This window comes from Melanotaenia boesemani, chromosome 21 (genome assembly GCF_017639745.1).
Source record: "Melanotaenia boesemani isolate fMelBoe1 chromosome 21, fMelBoe1.pri, whole genome shotgun sequence".
Lineage (NCBI taxonomy): Eukaryota > Metazoa > Chordata > Actinopteri > Atheriniformes > Melanotaeniidae > Melanotaenia > Melanotaenia boesemani.
Window position 1 is genome coordinate 10,800,994 of NC_055702.1, and position 22,712 is coordinate 10,823,705.

Genomic DNA, 22,712 nt, shown 5'->3' on the forward strand with positions numbered 1-22,712 from the left:
GAAATCAGCAGTAAGAGCGATGGAGATAGCTCGGCATATCCCTGCTGCACACTGTCAGATAACTTTAACAGTTGTCTCTTCTCACAATTTTCCTTTCAAGCTCCAGTGGGAAATTAAATCAGGAGAAGGAGCAACAGTAGTTATCCAACTCTGTCTTAAAGCAAGTGTTTCGTGTTTTTACAGCTGTGGCGAGGATTTCCACAGGAGTGAAATTGAGACATTACATCCAAATATAAAGAGGTTGTAGCACCAGCTGGGAAAGAAAGATGAATGCAGACTCCGGGGCTACAGTGTATTTGACAACTCATTGAAAGATCTGATCTAATGCTAGCATGATGGTGATATATTTTGGCAACTTCCTAAAAAGAAAAGGCAGTTACAGAAGATTATCTAAATCTTTTTGACTCCCCATTCAATAGAGATAAAATAAGCTCTGACTGCCTGTGTTTGAACTCAAAATCTCATTCATCATTTGGAATAAAACCACAGCACTATTTTTTTTAGTAAAAAGATGCAACACTCCCCTGTTATTTCTAGATATAAATCTATTTTACCAGTGTTTTATTGAAAGGAAAATAAAGTGATTTTCAGTGCTCTTTTTTTGCCTCTTGAGATTGGCTGCAAAAGATTCTGGTACAGTAGACAGATTTGTGGTTGCATGGCCAAAGTCAAGAAAATACACAACAGTTTTCCCATCTAATCCTACATCATTTTAATCTGTGGAGGTTTACGCTGCGAGTCGAATTACGATGTTATATTAAAAACTGCAGCAGCTGTTGAAAGATTTTTCATCATAATTACTATACAAATATTGAGATGAACTCAATTAGACTGTGCTCAGAGTACAAATGTGTGCCAAACCTCAATAGTCTTCTACAGCGTAGAAAATTTTCAAAAGTTTATTTGGATCTTCAGCTGAATAAACACACAGTGCAGAAGCTCATGAGGAAAAAGAAAAAAAAAGTGTTTTGTTTCTTAACAAGAAGGTCCTTTGAAAACAATCATAGATACAAGGGGTTCATATCGGGCTGCGACTGCATTTATTTCAAGTAATCTGCAGATTTTTCTTTTTAGTATTTTTTCTTTTTTAATTTTTTTCCCCAGTAACTAACATGTAGGTTGATCTACTACTTTACGTCTGCTTGATTGTGGCAAAAATCAGCTTCTAAAGCAACACTACATAACTTTCCAAAACAAAAACTCTGTACTTCTAACTTGTTTTGATGGCACATTGACATTTACTGTGTACATTCCTGGACCTGTTGTTGCCTTGCAGCGTCCTGAGGCTGAGAAACTGCACTTCACAACTTTGTGTTCCAGCCCGGAAGAGCGCATTACAGCTGTATTTTGCTTTATGGCATCACATCACATACTAGCAATATCAAACATTGGTCCTTTTGAAATCACACCATGGCTAATTCAACAAAGAAACACAAGAGGATGTTATCAGAGGAAGTAAGGAAAGGTGACTAACCAAAACTTAAGACAAGAGTCTGCAGCAGATTGACTTTTACTGACTGGAGAGAACTCAGAGAAGAGATAGCCTTCGTTAGGGGTGCACCAAAGTACGAAAATCTGCCAAAGTTCAGTAATGTGGCTTTAACTATTGAGTCAGTCGTCAACTGGTGGATTGTCTTGAACTTATAGTAAAATTCTCCTCTCACAAACTGCTCTCCACAGCAGCACCAGCTTAAGGGGAAAAGTCTACAATCAGTATTTATTTTTGTGGCAAATGACTCAGTAGTTATACTATTTACTGGCTCCATTCCCTTCAGCAGGGATGGAAATTTAACACCCAGATGCACATTTATTCTGCTGTAATTTTATCATTAACAAATGTAGGGTAACTTTAATTCTAAAGAGAATTCCGTTGGTAGGATTAAACCTGTTAAATAGCTATTTAAAAGTACCCAGTTACATTATATTAATTGTATTAAATAATTCAATAAAATACTTTTGCATTATCATTCGCCCAATCAGTTATACGGATTTCATAGATAATCCTGCAGCTGATGGGAACATCACCACCTCATAACTTATAACAACCTTTATAATGAGCTTTTTAAATGGCAGCTTTTGTTAAGTTTGAAAGCTAGTTGTTGTTGCTTTGGGATTGTAGGATTGGCATCTCCAGTATTGTGGAGTTGTGCATAATATGTCCATGATTTCACTTTCTTCCACTTATGTGAGGTCAGATTTGGAGGCATCCCCAACATCCCTCTCTCCGTTAGCACTCTTCCGGTCTTCCTGGGGGATTTTGAGGTGTTCCCATGGCCAGCCAGGATATATAATCCCCTCAGTGTCTTTCAGGTTTGCCCCAGGGTGCATTTTACCTTGATTAATTCTTAACTTGTCATGGCTTACATTCTGTCCTCTGTGACACTTTGCAAGCTAACTCAGCTACACATGGACACTGACCAGTGCAAACTGGCTAAGGACAAAAGAGGAAACTGAAGGATTTTCTTTCTGTCTTTGGATGTTAATGTGGCAACAAGGCACATGTCCTGTAGATGGAGTAAAAATTAAACATTAACATGTTCTAAGGAAAAAGACGCTAACTGCATACTTGAATTTGCAAAATTAACATGAGAAAATGAAAAATGAATGCTTTTAGTCCTTTGATGCAAAAATCTTACTTGCCCAAGATGCACACTCCTTTTTCTGACAAATATTTCTATTCAGGCAATATCAAAACACACATCCAAATAATCTTAATTACAAAATGCACGTGTGATTGTTACTTTGACTGTTTACCTTGTGTGTAGTATTTGAAGCTAACAACAAAGTCAAAGCAACAGTCGTTAACGACTGCTATTTAAAATTGTCCTACTTTTCTGGTTTCTGGATTTCTGCTTTGCTTAACAGAGCTGAACACAAATAAAAAAACATGAGGTTCCTTTTTATTAACTAAAGTAAAAACAAAAATTGCTGAGTTGTTTTGCTCTCAGTTTTCAAGCTGGTTTTTGGTGCCAATGTGTGCAAAAGATGGGATTGGCTTTAAATGTCTTATCCAAGCTGGAAAGTGCTCTCCTAATAGCTCTTGGAATTTATGTTTTTTTTTTCTTCCCTGAGGATGTGAGTAAAGCCAGGTGAGAAATGCAGCCTAGCTTTGTTCTGTTTTTGATGTGGATTGAAAACATGTTAAGTATGGATTCTCCGGATTTATCCATCACTCAAGTGTTTCATTGGGAAAATCCTCAATAAATGAATCCCCACAGTATTAGGAAATAACTGATGTGTGGAAATTCCCTTCTGTTAGATGTATAAATGTCAGACACAGCCCTGTGAAGCATCAGAACAAAAATGTCCCTTTGAGCAGTGAGCCCAGGGCTTCGCTAGCCCTACTTCACATCCTTAGAAAGTTGAGTTTTGCTGGAGCAGACCCTAAGGCTTAATGTCAGTAAATTAATTATGGATTCACCCAATTAGTTCACAAACTACACTGTGTTCTAGGGAGAATGATTATTCCCCTAAATGATGTCTCTTCTCAGTCTTTGCCCCAGTGAGCATTGCACCTCTCTCAGAACTGTGTGTGGTCGTCGGCTTGTGTGAAGCGACACACAGCAGGCAGGTAGCATGACCTTTTTAATTATTCAATCTTCCAAACCCATCCACAGTCGCTCCCTAAGAGTCCGAGCCTCCAGTATGGCTTTTTAACACCTGTCCAAGCACATTTCCATCTGTCCTAAACAAAATGAGATGGCTTTTATGTTTTATTTTAAAGACTTTTTTTTTTTTTACTTACAAGAAGGGTGTTTTTTAGCTGCAAAGATTTAAGCAATACATTGGATCAAGATCCTTCATCCCGGTTCAAAATATGTCACAGTAAGTAATCAGTGTTACCCACTGAAAGTCAGTCAGACTTGCCGAACCAAATTATTTTCTTATTTCGACAAAGTCAATTAACCACAGAGACAATTCTCTGGAAGATGGATTGTGACAGCAGTGGTGTCATTAAATTTCATTGCATTACAAGAAGATTGTATCACAAATTAATTCACATTCTCATGGTTAAAGTCATAATCTTACATGGAGACAGAAACAAGGCAGAGTTCAATGATTGTTTTTCAATTTAAATGAGGTTTAAATTCAATTTCTTATCATTCTTTAATGATTGGTTTATTCAGTAAAAGGTCAAAATGAAACAGCTGAAACAGGCTCACACATTTAATTTTTTTAAATGTTTTTTTTATATCAAATTTATTTAAAATTTTCATTTAAAATACATTTTTTAAAATTTCCATCTAGGAAAAATAAAGTGTTTTTTATTTACTTTTTTGTCTGAATAATGATTTAAAACCTAATGACAGGAAAAACATACAACTATAGATCCTCGCAATAGGCAAAATCTAACGAATGAGTCGGGTCTTAGTTGATGTTTGTTATAACGTGTGACCCATATCTAGTTTTAATTCACAGTCTAAACAGCACAAATTAGATATGTTTTTCAAATCCAACCAGGCCCCTTTTCATATGGGGTATTGAATAGGATAGAAATCCAATATTTTTCAAGGCAAACAGTCATGTCGCATTTAATCCAACTTCTGTGTCATTTAAGAGAATCAAACTTCACACTTCTTGGCCAGAAGTGTGAATGTAAGCAATGGACAAAACAATATCATATTTTTTTCAGCTGAGTGGTTCAAGCAAAGGCTGTTGTGGAATTTTACACCACATAACTTTTGCATCAGTTATTTCTTTTCTCACTACATCTGCCAAACTGTTAAAAAGTGTTTTGATTGCCTCCCATACAACACCTGACAAAATGTTGACTCAGTTATAAAACAGCTTTAGGCAGAGCAGAATTTACCTCCAGTCTAATGCGTTAATAATAAAATAATATTACCAGAAGCCTTATTATGCTGAAAACTTGTGAATATCTAAGTAGACATTTATTTAAATATTAATTACCTGAGACAGTCAATGTCAAGTGAAACATACTGTCCAAAAATGAAGCCTCGTGTTAACCTTGCTCAGCATTAACGTCTCTGGACTTGGATGCAACTGGGATGAACCATCAACATGTGGAAATATGTATTTTGGTCAGACTGGTCGGTATTCAAGGTTTCATGTAGAAGAATTTGACCCTGTGGGCAGTGGACTAAAGATACAAAGAACTGTTGTGCGCAGTGTTGTTACAGCACTCTTGGCAAAGAAATTAAATGAAATAAAATAAAAGTAACTATCTGTTTTTTATGTGTATATTTTCCACACTTGACCAGCTTTTTCTGATTTGGGATTGTAATTGCTGCACTGAACTGGCAACCTGTGCAGGGTGTATCGTGCCTCTTGCCTAGTAGCAGGTGGGATAGGCTCCAGGCCCCCTGCAACCCTGCAGTGATGGATTAAGCAGCGATGGATGGATGGAATGATGGAGTATTATCTGACTATTTGCTTGGTTTTTCTTACCTTTCTTCAAAGTCTGGGGAATTTATACCTGGTAGAAAGTTTAAAAACTAAATATCGTAGCTTGTTAAATGTCCTGATGATGTTGATAAATTGTTCCTGACCAGTTAATTTACCTCTTGTCTTATGATGGAATATTTTTGTATCATAAATAACAAGCAGTCCAGAAAAAAATACAGTCAACATGGACAATAAATTGAAAGGTATAGATTAAACTGAATGGGACTCCAGAGCAGGCAAAAGTTTTTCTGATCAGATGATGGAACCAGAAAAATACCACTTGAAAATTCATGAAATACTATTAGGTATAAGATTAATTTTAGAACATGTTCATTTTATTTCTTATAGCCAGTCATGTGAGAACTTCTGTTCTTTAGGACTAATTTATCACGATAACATGCATCAGAGACATTTTGACTTGAAACAGGACAAACACAAGTATATTAATAAGGGCTTCATTTCACTTCAGAAATTCTGCTTTTGTTCAGGAAGAACTACTAACCCGCAGAAGTCCTCATTAATACACCCAAGATTAGGTTGAGTTAATTGTTTATATTTAGGAAGTCTTATCATTATCGCAGTATTCATTATTGATTTCACATCGCCACGTTTTATGAACAGTGTGCAGTCCTGGATTTTGCCGAGGGTAAATTCAGATTCAGAATTGATATTCTGATCCTTTATAAGTCCCAGTAAGAAGACAAAGCTTGCAACTGAGCTTTGACAAACCTTTTAAGACTTTTTTTTTCTTGTACACTTTTATCTGTTCCAGATTTTAAAAATTAACATTCCCATCAGTCTATACTTCATAACCCATAATGTCACATTTAAGACATTTCCAAGTGTACCTAAAGTAACTTGGTCTGAATACATTCTGCTGTTGTTTTTTTTTTTTTTTTTTTTCGGATGAATAATCTTATTATTTCAGCAGTAATGTTACTCCAACATTTTGTGTGTATGTCTCTCTATCGTGCTGTGTTCAGACCCCCACTCACCGACTGCCCTTCCCCCTTTATGTGCTCCATGCTCGGACAGTGATCTCAGTGTGTCGCTGGCGTTGAGTAGAGTTTGTGGAGTGTGATTATGTTCGAAGCCGAGCCATCCTTGGGAGACAGAGCTGACCGTCACAGATATGGATTCTTACGTTTATTGTCTTGGCCTCACAAATGTTTCTCTTTTCAGTGAGCTGTGGCCATGCGGGCAGGGACTTTTATTGATCATCTGACTTGTAATGCCTCTTAAATATTAAGATTCATGTGCTTGACCTTTGTGTGTGGATTGAGTGTGTGAAATCCCTGCTTAAATACCCTTTTCAAGCCTTGCCGGCTGCACAGTGAGCGCTGTACAAGCTTTTCTTTTTCACTTTGATGAAACTACCCTGCATCATATGTTGTATAAAAGAACTGGGATTATTCTCTGTTTTCGAGTGGGAAAACATGGATGGAGTTTTCTGAGTTTTTGGATAACTCTCCTTGTTGTCGACTGAGGATAGGAGCACAGCAGAAAAATAAGAATCTGTGCGGGTGAGCACTTTCTTTCTCCACCCTCTCTGACCCACTCTCGCTCTTTATGTTAGACTAACACACACACACACATAAGTGGAGGGCCCGGTGATTGATGACTCTGTGAGAGACCTCAGAGGGAGCAGTACTACAGAGAGATGGACAGATGAAAAGGGAGGAGAGACTAAAAGACGACTGAAATGAATCGAGTAACAGGGTGAGGCTGTTCAGCGACAGTTACCGTGCTGGAGCCAGAGTGCCGCATTGTTGTAAAGACACCCTGGAAGTAACCTAATGTGTTGCTTCCTCTCGTCAAAATCACTCATCTTTCAGTGTTAAAGATGCCGCATTTCTGTCCTGGATGAGCAATCCGTCACCTGCCAAGAACCACTGACAGATCATGTGAATTACACTTTTTGTTTTGTAACAGTACATTGTCTTTCTGGCAAACCTCACAAGAATGTAGCTTTGATATCCACCACCCCCCTAAACAATGTTTGCATACCAAATGCACAACGCCATGGCAACCATATTTACCAATGGTAGCGGCCTACCCCTGCAAAAAAAACACATCACAACAAGAATAGCTCAGGAAGGACTGGAGGACAAACCAGCCTCCAAAATTCCTCAGATATTAACCTGAATTTGTTGGATGTCCTAAAAAGTTGGAAGATTTATTAAGAAACCTGTAAGATCCACATGATTTTCTGTCATTTCTGGGGTTTGACAATATAAGAAACCCTAAAAAAAAACATTTCTGTGGCCATGTCCTGATGGAATTAAGCTGCTTTAAGCATGTGGCTTTAATGTTATTCTTGATTGCTGGAATCAATAACTGAATAATTTTGCTTGGAGCAACAAAAATGTTGGTGACAATACACTTCTGATCCACAAAAAAGGTTCTGTGTGTGCAAAGGGTCCTGATTATGTCCAGTTTTACCATTACCTATACCAACTTTAAGCTCAAGACAACAGGACAGTTCTGACTAATTTAACTGTAGACTGAAGCAGAGGCCACCTCTTATCCACACCTCCTTGATTTCTTAAAAACAGAAAACGTTGATCTCTCCTTGTCCTTCAAAAAATTAATTAACTTGTGTTCTCTGACAAAAAGAGATGCTTTTGTGATCTCAGCACTTTTCTGAAAGGGAAAGGCGCCTCAGGCTCCGGGTCCTGGACGAGCTAGATGTGGGGTATGAGTTTTCCTGAGCGAGAGCGTTTCACCCCTGTTGTGTTCCAGTAATTTTATTGTAATTTACTTAGATGCTGATCCTCGCTCTTCATGTACTGCCAGTGAAGAAATGCATACTCGTCTGTTTTCTCTCCCAACAAAGATGCAATTGTACAAATAATTGCTTGCGTGTCTGACAGTGATGCTGAACTGAAGGCTTTGTTGGGTAACATTTCCAGACAAATAGAAATTTCAAACATATCTGAATCTGAAACGACCAGTACGACATTCAGAGTATTTGGAGTTTAGAGGTAAAGAAGGTGAGCAAAACTGATGGAGTTTGGCAGCCATTACAATAGAAATAGAACTATGATGATCTGAGTGTAGTATGTGTGCAGAAGTGTGTATAAGGTAAGATTAAATGCTCCCCTTTGAGTAGATTTTAACTACCCTCTGTTGGTCTGGCTGTGTCATTACACACCAGTCAGTTTTCATCTGACTAGCTTTTTTTTTTGTCAGATGATGAATTTCCCTTCTAGAGTCTCAGCAGCTTCCTTCACATTAGCTTTTGTTACACTGATAAGTATTCTAGTGCTTGCTTTTTTAAATGTTTAAATGGTTTTCAGGGTAAAAAAAAAGAGATGTCTCAAATGTCACTACCATCAGCAAAGGAGGTGATGAGTGACAAGTTAGATGGAGCTTCAGATGGATTTGTCAGAGGAGAGGAAAACACACTTCAATCAGGGGAAAAGTGGAGCTTTTAGAGCACAGAAGTTTCATCACTTTTTTAGAGCAAATGGAGCACTTTGTCACCAAGTGTGTCTAATACATGTGTGTTGGAATGTGTGTGATTCGGCGATTTCCTCTATATCTCTTGCCTGAAGCTCTTTGTGAGGCAAGAAGCAGGGAGACTTTGTTGTCAAGGACTCTTTAATGCCTTCCAAGTCGGAGATTTTGTTGTGCTTTAACAACAAACCTGTGTGCTTGTACAGTATATGTGTGTTTAAGCAAGTGTCTCTGTGTTTTGCGGCTTTCTTGTAGGTGTATGTGCCGAGGCGTTATGCCACGGGGAACAGTGCTGACAGTGCACTAGGAGTCTGAACCGTGTCAGTATTTGTGGCTGAGGAGGAGCGGTTCCCCACCGAGTCGTGCCGTCCTGCGCCGTGCTGTGTTTTGACGCCATGTCCCTGACTGACAAACACAAAGTGAAGAGGCAGCGTTTGGATCGGATCTGCGAAGGTAAAAGTAATGTCTGTCATTTTTTCTTACACCACTCCACTCTCAAGTTTCGCACTTTTCTGGATTACTTTTCTTTAGCATTTTGCTAACAAACTGTGTGTCCTTAAGAGCCATTTCCAGGGTGTACGGATCATATATTTTTATCAATCATAATTTCTATTTCACAGTTAATTAGATGTGAACTGGGTGTGATATTGATTCTTGGTGTTTGGAGCTTGAGCTTCTCAACTAAAGCACTCTCTTCCCTGGCATCCCAAAGATTATGAACTGGTGTGTGGATTTTTTTTTTTTTTATTGTAAATGAACAGATTTAAGATTTTGCATAAAACAATAAAATTGTATGTCAATAACATGTAAATCATTTAAATGTAGCTAAATGTGATTAAAAACGACAAGTAATGGTAGGTCAGGTCTCAGTGTAATTTTGACTGGTTTGAGGCGGGAATTGTAGCTTATTTTTCATGTTTTAGAATTATAGAAAAAAAATTAAAAGAAAAAAGCCAGAGGCTAAAGCTTGGACAAGGAATGCAGCTTGTAAATCTTTCTTGCATCCAGCTGAGAGTCTTTCAGTTCTCGTTTAGAGGATTTTTTTGCTCATCTCCTTCTACAAAAGGCACTGCTCTTTCGGCATCCTCAGAATGTTGATGATGTTTAGATTGTGACAGTCAAGATAAAATTTTTAGCTAGTGCTTCCTAATAGAGGCTCATTCTCAATATTGATTTAAGTTTAGGATCCTCTTTTCATCTTTTGTCCTTTAATTTTTTATAAATCTTGTGAAGTCTGTTTCTAAAATGTACTGGCATTTAACTGAAACTATTTTTCCTCCTCCTGTGAATGGCTTCTTGTTCCACTGGCTGCAACCCAAGGCCAAAGCATGTGTTGCACACCTTAACTTTACAGTCAGAGATGATATGTATTGCACCCTTTCTTTACTTCTTTACTTTTGCTCCTTGTGACTTTCACTTGCAAGTTTGGTGTTGTGGTTAGGTTAAGGAACTCTCTTGGAAAATATGTTGCTTTCCCAGACCTCAGCTGTAATTTCTCAATTATAATCCAAACTGAGGACCACGCTACCTGAAAAAGCCTCTTTGCTGCTGTTTTTGTACAGCCTGCCCTTGCCTTGTCAGCAAGATAGCTTGTTAGAGGAACATGCGTTACTGAATTCCTCTCCATATTTTTTCCATCTTCATTTTCTTAAAGAAATTGCTTCAGACCTGTACATCCCATTTCCAACCATCCTTGATGATACCAGTACAGCCCCAACACCTATTGGTGATCAATGCTTATTGATTGCTATAATTTTCTGCTGGCACACGGTGCCTGTGAGATACTGCAGAAGTCAGTGTATGAATGTTGACTCCAGCACCAAACAAGTCAGCTGGTGGACGTAAATGAGATTACAGGACTTTTTTTTTTTTGGGCCTTCTTTTTGAAACATGGTTGGTTTGTGTAGGAGTATCTCTTTACAAGACTTGTGGTTTTGGAGGAGCTCTGAACATCTCAGGTTAGATTACTGCAGGGGTCTGAGTGGTTTCCATCCCGTTACGTCTGTTAGGAAGACGGTTAGTGTTTTTATTATGAATGGCAGCGATTATCAGGCTTTAGGTTGTAGATTAGACACTGACTGTGTTTTACTTGGGGCCAGAACATAGAAAAGAACCCCCCCCCCCCCAACCCCCTGCTATGTACAAAGTCAACCCAGGCAGCAACGAGTATGCTTCTCTGTGTGGGTGTTTTAAACTGTATTTGAAGCCTTGTGAATGTACATTTTGAAACCCACTTGTTTGACTCTCCCCAGTGTGTGTGTATGTGCATGTGTGTTTGTGTGTCTGTCAGACTGTATCCTGAGGTAAAATCATCTTGTCTCTGCTGTCTGGGTCCCCAAGAGGCTTGTTAAGCTGCTGGGCCCTCCTGGAGCCAGTGTATGGAGAAGCAGACATGACTGCAGTGCTGGAAAATGAAGCTAGACGCACCATTACCCCCGAGTGCCAGCATATTTGTTTTGCTGCATGATGTAAGCACCTTAGCATTGCGCACTTGAAATGAAGGGCATATGCCACCTTTTCTGTACAGACCTATAGTTAAGTTCAAGGAAAAACTGGTGACATATAAGTGAAGACATTAGGAAAATACATCAGTATAAATAAAGAAGCATCAACCTTGAAAAAGTCTTAATCTCCTGTTGTAAAATGTATTTATACACTTAAATTCTCAGAAATACATAATGAAATATGCCTAACATCAGGATATGGCATTAAAATGCAAAATTTTATATCAGATGGTTCATTAAATGTCTAATAAATTAGCTGTTATGATGGACAACTGAGACTTAAAGAAATCTACTTCCTGCTGATGCCATTTGGCAAATTAATCGAGAAGATCAGATTTTATTTTGAGACGATTGAATGACTTTTGCATTAAATATTGGTTTGGCATGAACATGCTAAATAAATAACGTAATCACATTTGATGTCATATCCTTTCATTACTAAAATGTGTTTCTTGATGCAAAAATAAATAAATAAAAACCAATGGGAATTTTTAAAAGTAACTGTAACTTTTACACACAATGAGGTATGTATAAATCAGCCCGCAACAGCTGGTTTTCTTAGCTTGAAGCAGAGGAAGCTGCTCTGGCTCTCCCCAGATCAAATTCCACAACCTCCAGAGTGTGTGGCTATTTATTGGCCAAGAGTAGTTGCCAGGCAACCAGCGAGACTCCTAAAAATACAGGTCCCATCCAAGAAATAGTGTGGTACACAACTACATGTAAAATTGTAATTCTTACACGAGATACCTCATGGTCTTAGATAAGCTTCTATACGAAGGGCAGGATGGTTGTTGTCTTCCCTGATGCTGGCAGCAGCTTTACGCTAAACGTACTGATATGATACTCAGCTCAATCATCTCAATTACTGAGCAACATTTTTTCTGAATCATTCATTTCAGCTGTTGACAAATCACTGAGTAATTAGGAGTGCAGAAATTTGTCAAACAGCATAAACAACATTACATAACAGCGATAGGAGTCCACTGAAAGCCAGTGAGCAGCTTTATTAAATAATTATCTGGCCTTAAAAGTGAACCATAAAGGCAGTTACATTTCATAGAACAGGTGGGCCATTTATCGGTGGGAATCCTTCATGATTAGAGCTGCAGTCAACATGCACCTGCTGAACTTTTATGAATCAGACACCTGAGGCACTTAATCATTCCTAAGGGAACAACTGTGCTTTGTTAGGCGTGAACTCACAGGAGATGCACAGAGAGACCACAGCAGGTGTTGTTGTGGTGCATTTAGAAGAAAAAGTTGTAGCCTGCTGGAATGATTAGGGGTTTCAACTTTGATTACACCTAAAATGGGGTCTTCTCAAAATGGAAAATTGCACAAATGGAAACTTCCTCAATAATACGAGTATTTTTCAGGCTCATCTCCGAATGGTGGTTTCCAGTTTTTATGCCTTATGTCAATGATTGTCATGATTAGAGATTTTCTTGGTTCGATTATTGTGCATGATTATTATGCATTTAGAAAGTTCATAAAACTATAAATGTGTAAAATCACACTAACATGCCTTAAATTAAATGCCATTAAGTTTTATTTATTTCTGTGTTTTGATGGCAACATAAAATAATTTAGCTACAAAGTCATGTAGTCAAAAAGTCCCATTCCAACAGAATTCCCTCTGCTCTGCATTTAACTCCAGGGAAAAAGATGGAAAAGACTTCTTCCTGGATTTTGGAGAGTTCTGTCTCAGTACATTATAAAAAAAAGTTTTGTAAAAGCATGGAAATGGAAAGCATGACTTACAGCTGCCTTTAACAGTATAGACTAATCTGGCAAACATCAGAAGTAGACACTCCACCACCGCTGAGGCAGCATTTCTGTGCATGTGTAAGTAGATGAGAATTACACTATTTTCTTAACAATGTCAAGGAGATCTGGAAGGACTTGCATATTTGTTTGGCAGTTCAAACAGCAGTGCAAAACTTTAATTGTGGTAAAAAGGTAATGCAAAGATCACAGACATTTACCTCATGAAAATAGCTGCTTTCTGTGTCTGTGTGACAGTGGTTGACACTGTCTACTGATAGCGGTGTGTTCACATTGGGCAGGAACATCGAACATAGAGAGCAGAGGATAAATGATATGCTGTCATGGCAGAGGACACTCTGGATTTTATTCCCAACAACAGCAGACATCAGTCTGACACTATATTCTAAGTAAGAGATTCTAAGTTGCCGTCCATGGCGCTCCCTCACGTGCGCCAACTTTACCTGTACCTGTAGTCTGCTTTGCTATGCACAGTTTATAAATGAGGCCCCTGATCTTCACAGTGAACCTTTAGTCATTTTAACTAAAGAAATCAGAAAAGGATGACTTAACAGTGACTTAATCCATTTGTTTGGAAGGAATAACTCACTTTGGCATTCCTGAGTGGAAAAATCTTCTATCCTATTACATTTTATAGAAAACACACACACAAGCTCTCCAGATGGCCATCACATAGGATCAGTGAATCAGTTTTGTGGCCACCAATCGTGAAGGTGCAACGAAAGAAAGAAAAAGAAAACAGCTTGTGATTTGCGATTTGTTCATGAGCCAATGACCAGGCAGAGTCTTTCCTCTGATTGCATGTAGCAGCGTGATAAGGCTGCCGTGGTGATTGTCTCAGAGCAAGGGGGGAAATACACATTAAGCAAAGCTCTGCTTTTGGTTTCACACACAGGTAAAATCCTCACAGGACCCATTTGGCTACTGTTGGGAGTAACTCATCTTAATCCAGGTTCATACTTCAACCAGGCTCACAGTTGGCAACAAGAACAGACAAGATGAAGCAATGGTCCGTGCTGTCTCTTCTCAGTCTTTTGCAAATGAAAATCTGGAATGTTCTCTTTCAAAGCCGTCTGCTGAGACCACACCGTCTCTGCACTGTCCAACAGAGACTTCTCTTTTGTTGCTATTGTTTTCTCACCAGTGAAATACAGCTCTTGTCGTTTTCAACACCATGCAAGGTGTAAAGTGTGCTAATTTGAATCATCCCATTGCTCAATTTATTCATTTGCAGTGGCTGTTAGATATAAGCATTTATAGCAGTGGGATCACAAATAAACTAATTCAGAAAGCACAGTGGCTAGATGACAAGGCAGATTAAGCTGTTATAGTCCTTGATATCTATTTAGCATAATGTGGGCTGTCTGCAAATAAGAAGTCAGGGAGCTGGTTGCCACTGTTTTTATCAAAAGATGTTAGTTAGCTCAATCAAAGCAATGGCTTGGAAGCGTCGGTTTTAATTCAACATTATGAAGACTAGAGAGAAGCTCTGTCTCTCTCTCTCAAAGGTGGAGAGGTTCATTTCTGTCATCTGAGGAGATGAGGAGTGATCTGCCATGGCCTGTGCTCCTCTCAGCCTCAGGTCCTTTCATCTTCTCTGGTTAATCTGAGCTGAACCAATGTTTATTATTCTGCAGCAACTGGGCCGGGTGGCTAGGAGGGAGGACAGTTCCGATCCATGTTTATTTCGCGCCCCCCCTTTTTGCTAAGATTGTTGTTTTGCTTGTAGACTGTAATACTCTTCCCCCTGGGTTAGATTAAGGCTGTTCCAATCTAGTCAGATAATGTTTTAATCAACATCTGCATGTTATTCATGCTGTGCAACATAACGACTTTATTCTGATATTATAAGGAATGGAATTTAAGTAATTTGGTAAACAGGGTTTTTTTTTTTGTCTTGGTGGTTTATCTGATCAGCCTCAAAGTTAAAAGCAATAACAGACAAAATAAAAAATATTGATCCTCTTGTTACTATGCAACTCTCTACTGGGAAAACACGACATCATTTACATGTTACTTTGACATACAGAGTGAACAATGTGGTGGATGAGACACCAGTCCCCCCTGGCCACAAAAACTGCTCAGAAATGGCTCACAGGTCAGATTAAATAGTTTATGACCCAGCTTCTGAACTCTCCAGTTTATTAATATGGCCACAGATCCACAGGAAACCCTGGAACAAGCCCCATTCATGGAGGCTCCATCCTGCAACCCAAATATGCAAGGATCAAGCATCCTGGTGAAGAGGCAGCACGGGATGGGGTCAGGTGACTAGATGGATATACTTATACATGCAGTTGTAAATTGATTGGGTTGATAAGTAGTTTTTTATGTCTTTGTTTATTTGTTTGTTCTTTTCATTTTGGGGCAATGTCTTCTTTATGATGAATGACCTGCCCCATTATCCAAAAAAAAAAAAAAAAAAAGCAGCATAGTAAATAATTAACCTGTGCTGTGCAATTCAAAGAATCTGCTAATAGAAACAACATAAGCTAATACTGCATGGAGCTGGCTGCTCTGTTTCATGTGTGTACTGTATTCAGCTTGCAGTGATCTAGCAATCATTATCCTCTTATTTTGGTTCACAGAGGCTCCAAGCAGATGCATTCCTCTTCTGGCACTAGCAGACCTTTTTTTTTTACTAGGGTGGCAAATAACTTTATTTAGCTCTGATGGTTTGCCAGCTTGGTCCACCCTAAAAACAAAATAATGCTGTATTCTTTCTATTCTTTTTCACATCAATATCTTTTGTGGTTGTATTTGCTTAAATTGGCTTGTGGGACTTGGGAGTTCCTGTGGGACTATAGGGGTGCACGCACACACACACCTTCATGAATGTACCTGCAAGTGTAGGTTGTTTCAGACAGATGTCATCTGCTTGGAATATTTTAACGTATCACCTGGTCCTATTTTAGGACATCCCCAGAGGTCCATGTTAGGCTGAGTCAGTTGTTTCAGTAGCATGAGCTACTATATTTCTGCATTTTTTGCTTATAGCTAAAGTGATTTTTATGTCTGTTTAGCTTAAAGACTAGCATGGAACTATAGAGGTTTTAACATTAAAATCTATTCCGTTTCATCGTAGTTTGCTAGAACGGGAAGAAAACAAGCAATACAGATTTGGCTTCATGTTGTTTGATGACTGTTTGATTTCTTGATTTTTTTAACAGGATTTTTTTAAAGAGGCTTTCATACATCGCCATGTGTCCCGCCTTTTGCAACTTCCACCAGCCTGTTTGCTTTTACTGTAGATAAGACTTTTTTGTGCACTACACAAGTGAGTGATAGTTCTTCACTTCTAAGCCCATGTGAACTCAAAAAGTGGATATGAAACCTTGTATTTTAAGCTGTCCTGCAAAGCAAGCTGACATAATATCTATGCATTTTTGCATGTTTTTTTTTTTATTTCTGCAAATCAGATTTTTTTTTGATTTTATGTATGTAGGTGTTTCACTAGGATGTTGCACAGTTGCTAAGCTTAAGGCAACATTAAATACTGATGGATGATCATTCTTATATAGCTGGATAAAATAAATCTGGAAAGAAAAGATGCCAAAGGAAATGCTGACCCTTTATAAAGCAGTATTGCAACAGGACATGCTCATAAATGCCACGCTTGATTTTTCATAGCATTCAGTGCGTGCAACACCCCTCCTCACAACATATCTCCTTCTTACCACAGTTTAGCTGATTGTACTGTTCTTTCATTTAACTAAACTCCACATCCTTTTTCATCAGTGATGTGCAGGCAAATTACATTTTATCCCCCCCCCCCCCTCTTTTCTCTATCTCATGCACTTCTTCCCTCCCTCTTCTCTCACTCAGCTGCACACTCTTCATCTCTCCAAAAAGCAAGCGGGCTGTCGTTTCTCCCTTCTGTCTGTCCCATCTGTGATGCAGTATGGGCCACTGGCTTGATAATGATAGGCAGACAGAGCGCAGGGCTGTGCACAAGGCAAAGATGGACTGCTAAAACGGAAGACAAAACTCCACTCGCTTGCTTCATCGAGTCTACAAGAGGTCTTGCCCTGTGGCGGCTTTCGCTCATCTCCATGCTCCTCCCAGTTATGCAAAAGTGTGCCATGCTGTGTAATACACTGCAGAGATGTGGGGTGGTAAGGAGGTGGAGGACAGTCTTGATAACACAGCAGATGTAAAGCCTCTGAAGGCCATCGGACCAGAATTGTTACCATGTGTTTTTTCTTTCATCGTTACCCCTCCTTCTTCCCTCTGCCTGTGTTCTAGTGAGGAAAGGCCCAGAGGCTTGTTAAAACTTTAATACACTGTACAATCACAGTAATTGAGTAAAATTTTCAAGTTCTTGCAGTCATGGTTTTAATTTATGAAGTCCCCATGAAAGTTTAATGGATCAGCAGTTGTAGAGTCACCCCTATCTAAATCATTCTGCAGCTATCTCTGCCTGTGCTGCCTGCCAAGTCCTGCCGTTAGCGTCCTGCGCCCTAGAAAGATGGCCAGATTGCTCCAAAGGCATGACTGTTTGCCGGACGTCTGTTCAGCACATTGTACCTAGAGGTCTTTCGCAAAGCTGTGCGACTGTTTGTGAGCGAGCATGCCAAGTGTTGGCATCAATTTTGATGCAGTTCACCAAATATCCAGCGTGTCAGTTTGTATTTTCTCTTTTATTGTATTATTCATACCAGCAAATACAAGATCCCTGTTGCTTGATGAGGGTTGAATGGCATGCCTACTTAATTATGGAGCAGCCCTGAGGAGAGGCATATCAGAGGATGTAGACAAGATGAATTTCCCACTGCTTATGAGTTGTGGGAAATACAGTAATTTGTGTGATGGGAGATATGATATGTCTTATACTTGTTTCAATTTTAGCAACACTAGCCTGGCTGTACTGGAGATGTTTATTATTGTTATTAATATTTTGTCAGGAAGTGTGGTTGTGAGTGGCACACAGCCCTGGAAGGGGCTTATTAAAAGAAGTTATTGTCTACGATTGCCATAGAGAGATACAACACAGTGATTAATGGTGTGTTTTACAGTTGACAAAACGCGCTCAGGGAGTGAGACCTTGAGCAGCAGTGCTAAAAAAATCACTGCAAGGAAATTGCAAGGTATGCTTTACAGCAAATGAGAGAAAACATCCCTCAGATGTGCATCCTTCTGGACTGCACAAGACCGAAGGGAAAAGGAAACCGTTCTGATTTCCTTTTGTTTGACCTACTTAATGTTCTCCAATTCTGATGTTCTGCTTATCGTTTATGATATTTTATCATTATTGCATCACTATGTTTTGAGATGAAGGTATGCTGGTTGTAGCAGTTCCCTCAATGACTTGATACCGTGAGACATCATAAAAAACATGGTAACAGTGTCATGTCAGTCCTAAATTGTAATAAATTTAGCCCATCTCAGTCATGCTGTCGCAGCGCCTTCCTTTAGAAGCCTCCAAACGATGTCACTGCAGACATGTTGTAAAAACCCCCGTTCCTTCTTGGCAAACACAAAATAGAAACAAACCAATCTAGTGTCCACACCTCAGAAAGAGTGGTCTAATCACCCCCATCTTCTCTTTTCTCATCTTTGCCTGCTATAGAGATGATGTCAAAAGCAGTATCCTCTTTCCTTATCAAGCACTTATCAAAGCTCCATCTTCTCCTCCTTCCACTGTTTCCATTACAGCAAGTAAACACTGGCAGCTATATCTCAGTGGTAACATGTCAGATAAGCCACCTTTGCTCCATTGCACATCTCTTGTCCAGAAAGTAGCAGCAAAGTTAAAGCTCAGTGAGTGGAAAAGTCTTAACAAGAGATTGCACATCATATTGAGGTATGCACATGAAATGGAAGCAATATTTTGATGAAATAAAGTGCTTATTGACAGAGAAGTAGAAATTTTTATAAACGATGAGATTAATCTTTTGACAAGCCATCCTTTCAAGTTGTGGATTTCTTGGAAAACAAAAGTAAAAAAAATGTTCAGTCACTCAAATATTATTGCTTTTTATTGTTGTGCTGGTTTTATTGTTCTTATTGTGCAAGAATGTCCTTTAAACTGAGCCAAATTTCTCCCTAAAGGAAACAAATCTTAAATCTTGATATGACACATCTAGAAAAACTGCATGGTTGGGTGTACTTCCATCTGTATGTCTGCATGCATTTTCCTGAACAGGTAATTAATGTGTGTATCCATATTTTTAAATCTAGTTGCCTAGTAGAGGAGGCTGTGCCCTTTTAAGTGCCCAAATGGAGTATGTCCTGCTTTTCTTATAGCCACGACTAGATTAAGTAGGAACCTCACAAGTAGATGTGGGACTGTACTTTGTATCCATTTCCTTGCTCTCTCTCTAGGAACATGCAACATATTAGTCCCCAACCTCCTCCCTCTCTTGGGAAAGAGCCATTTATAGCAGCAGGGATACCGACTACAAGCCAGCAGAGAGGTGAGCAGTGAGCAGTGTGAATGCTCTAGCTTTACACCACATAAACACATCCAGGGTCCTCGGCAGTGTGCTGGCTATGTACACTATCTAGTTCAAGTGATGTCACAGGAGCAGTGGATTTAGTTTGACGCTAATCCCCTTGTGGCAAACGCAGTGGACGCGAGGACTGTCCCTGCCAATGGCATGCATCAACCCCCATTGGATTAGTGTGTCTCGTCCCCTCCTCCAGTCTGTTGTCATTGTCCAGCATGTGTTTTTACCCCAATTTCTTACCCACAGTCTTAGTTTAGAATGTGTCCGTGATGCCCAGCACAAGCATGATCCCTGCAGAATGGAATAGAGCCTCGCTCTAAAGGTGTGTTACGTTTCTCTGTGTGTGTGTGTATTCTCTCCTTGTGTTTATCATGTTGTGTGTCACTCCTAGTGGATTTCTAATGTTTCCAGGGCTGAATTATTTAGAAAGGCTGCCAGCAGGGAGCTACATGATAGCACAAACTTCATAGTGAAGGGAGGGGGGACCTGCAGCTGCAGATCAGGTAAAAGGTACCTCCTGCTTCACCTGTCCTTCTCGCCTCTCTATTCCTCCCTTTTGATTGGGGGATGAGTGTAACAGGAGAGTTGAAACATAATACTCGGCTCTATTTTCCGCTTTTATAGCTATTGTCTTTGTTTTCTTCACTGATGCCTGATTCAAGTGAGCAGTCGCATTTTGGTGGCTCTCTGGGCCAGCAAGGTCCAGAGTGGAGCGAGGGCCAGAACGACAGGGCTGCAAGTCGCTGTCAGTACTGTGGCATCATTGCAGAGCGTAGAAGTTCTTTGCCACTGGGTGGTGGAAGCAGTGGAGTGTGGCATCACCGCCATCATCTAGATCTTTTTGAGAAAACGGACCCGATCCATCAACCATCCTTGTACAGGCCAGACCAGCATGGGCAACAGCTACTGAGGAAAAACTCTGCACCTGATTTGAGTAGCAACCTCTATCTCAGGCGAGTGATGGCAGGCCGGGCCTCAGCACCAACTCAGGATTACTACCTGGCTGACACTACCTTATCTGGTCATCCACTTGAAGAGTCTGGGTTTTACAGGGATAACCAGCACTTGCTCAACAGATCAGCCTCGCATTATGGGCCCAGTGCTGGGGGGGTGAGGCCTGTGTGGGATCAAGGACATGCAAGGGCCACACCCTCTGTTCTGGCCTCCGCTTCTACACCTGCACCTGCTCCTCCTCCGCCTCCTCCCCCGCCTCCTCCACCGCCTCCTCCCCCTCCCCTTCATGAGCTGAGCCGTTTGTACAGGGAATCTCTGGGATCTAAGATGATCCCAGACGTCCAGCGTATTGGTGGCAGAGCTTCCTCGCCTGCTTTCTACGGGGTTCAGCCCCCTCTTCCTTTTTACGCTACTGAACCACCACCTCTCTCGGCTCATCAGGCTTATAACGGCATCAACAGCTTGTCGTTGGAATCTCACCAGCCAGCTGCCACCAGTTCAGTGGTGGACCCAGCTTCTCAGGGAATGGACGGAGCTCTCCCTCGAGCTTATGGAGCTGTAGCCTCTCAGAGGCTGCCTTATGACCCCAACTATGACCCCACCGTTGCCATTGTAGCTGCCACAGCTGGAATGAATCCCAGCCTGCCTCCTGTCCATTTCAGTGCAGCAGACCCCAAGAAAATGGTGGACCCTACCTTCCTGGCTTTCCTGCGAGCTGAAGGGTTAGCTGAGAGTACAATTACTCTCTTGCTGCAACATGGCTTTGATTCCACTCCAACACTGGGTATGATGGAGGACCATGATATCCGGTCTGTGGCCCCTAACCTGGCCCAGGCACGTGTTTTGTCCCGTGTAGTGCTTGGATGCAAAACAGGTGGAGCAGCACCACGTACCAGATCCAACAGCTTCAGTCATCGCAATGACCTCTACATGCAGCCCCAGGGTTTGACAATGGATCCCAGCCTGATGCAGCAACCAACCACCACCATCCAAACTGTATCCCCTAGGATGGGAGAGTTTCTTGGAAGAAGACCCAGTAGTGCACCCTCCCAACATCTCCTGGAGACCACCACCTACCCAGGAGCACGGCCACTGGCACCTGGAGCTTTTCCAGTCAGCCCTGGAGGATATAACAGTGTAGTGACTCAGGGAAGACCCCTCTCCATGTACAATGCCCACACCGGCCTTGCCATGTCTGCTCTAGGACAGCAGCCTCCACCAGCCCCAGGCACCCCTGGAGCGGCGCCTAAAACCTTCTCTGGCTCCTATTCCCCTATGGAGCTGATGAAGCGAGCCCCCAACCTTCCTCCAGCATCGCCTATAGCAGCAGCAAGCCCACTTCATAGCCCACAACTTCTGCGGAAAGGGATCAATGCTGTCCCCGAGAGTAGCATTGTCCCCGCCACTTCTGCCACCACTCTCCAAGCTCAAAACCCTAACAACAACAAGCTGGTTGGACGCCGCACTGGTCCTCCTGTAATAGTCTCAACCATGGCCACAACGCCCGACACAAGTAATGTCCAACCTACCTTTGTAATTTCCTCAAAGCCTCTTATTTTGATCCTTTCTGTATTTGTTGCAGATTAGTATTTTTCTAGGCTGGTAATAATTTTGCTCCTCTGATTTAATTGCTATCAGCTGCGTGGTGAAATTTAGCTCTGCACATGAAAGAATTTTGGCACATGACGACAAAATCATTCTGGCATTGTTTTTGAATGGAGGAGAGAAGCATGTAAGATGAATCTGACAAGTTAAGCAGCTTTGCTCTGAGAGGTCTCTTTTTTTAAAATTACGCAACTATTTATACATGTATTGCAACAGAGTTGTGTCATTTGCCAGAGGGGATTGTGTCTCATCACTAAGTTGAAACATTTTATATGAGCAGCACTCTTTCAATTTTTGGGTTGTTTTTCCTTTAATTTAGTGGTTGGTCAGAGTTATTTTTGCTTACTGTGCTTTTGGAGTTGTTTTGCAGCACCATCTGCCTTATTCAGAGGTTTTTGTACTTGGTTTGTTCAGACATTTTGATAATATCCAAACACATTGGAGAGCACTCACAAAAACACATTTAACACAGTTTACCGGCAGTCCTGCTAATGTAATGTTACACTTCTTTTTACTGAGCAGAGTGAGTTATGTGACCGGAAAACAAGAT

General features: G+C 40.5%; 1 protein-coding gene across 2 annotated transcripts in view; it reads left to right on the plus strand.

The window, feature by feature from the left end:
* Positions 1-22,712, plus strand: part of ctbp2l (C-terminal binding protein 2, like) — a 104,121-nt gene that overhangs the window by 38,258 nt on the left and 43,151 nt on the right. For both annotated transcript variants that reach the window (XM_041973141.1, XM_041973143.1), the window contains exon 2: positions 9,121-9,318. In XM_041973141.1, coding sequence (XP_041829075.1) covers positions 9,261-9,318 — 58 coding nt within the window. In that variant the 5' untranslated portion in view covers positions 9,121-9,260. The remainder of the gene's footprint in view (positions 1-9,120; positions 9,319-22,712) is intronic.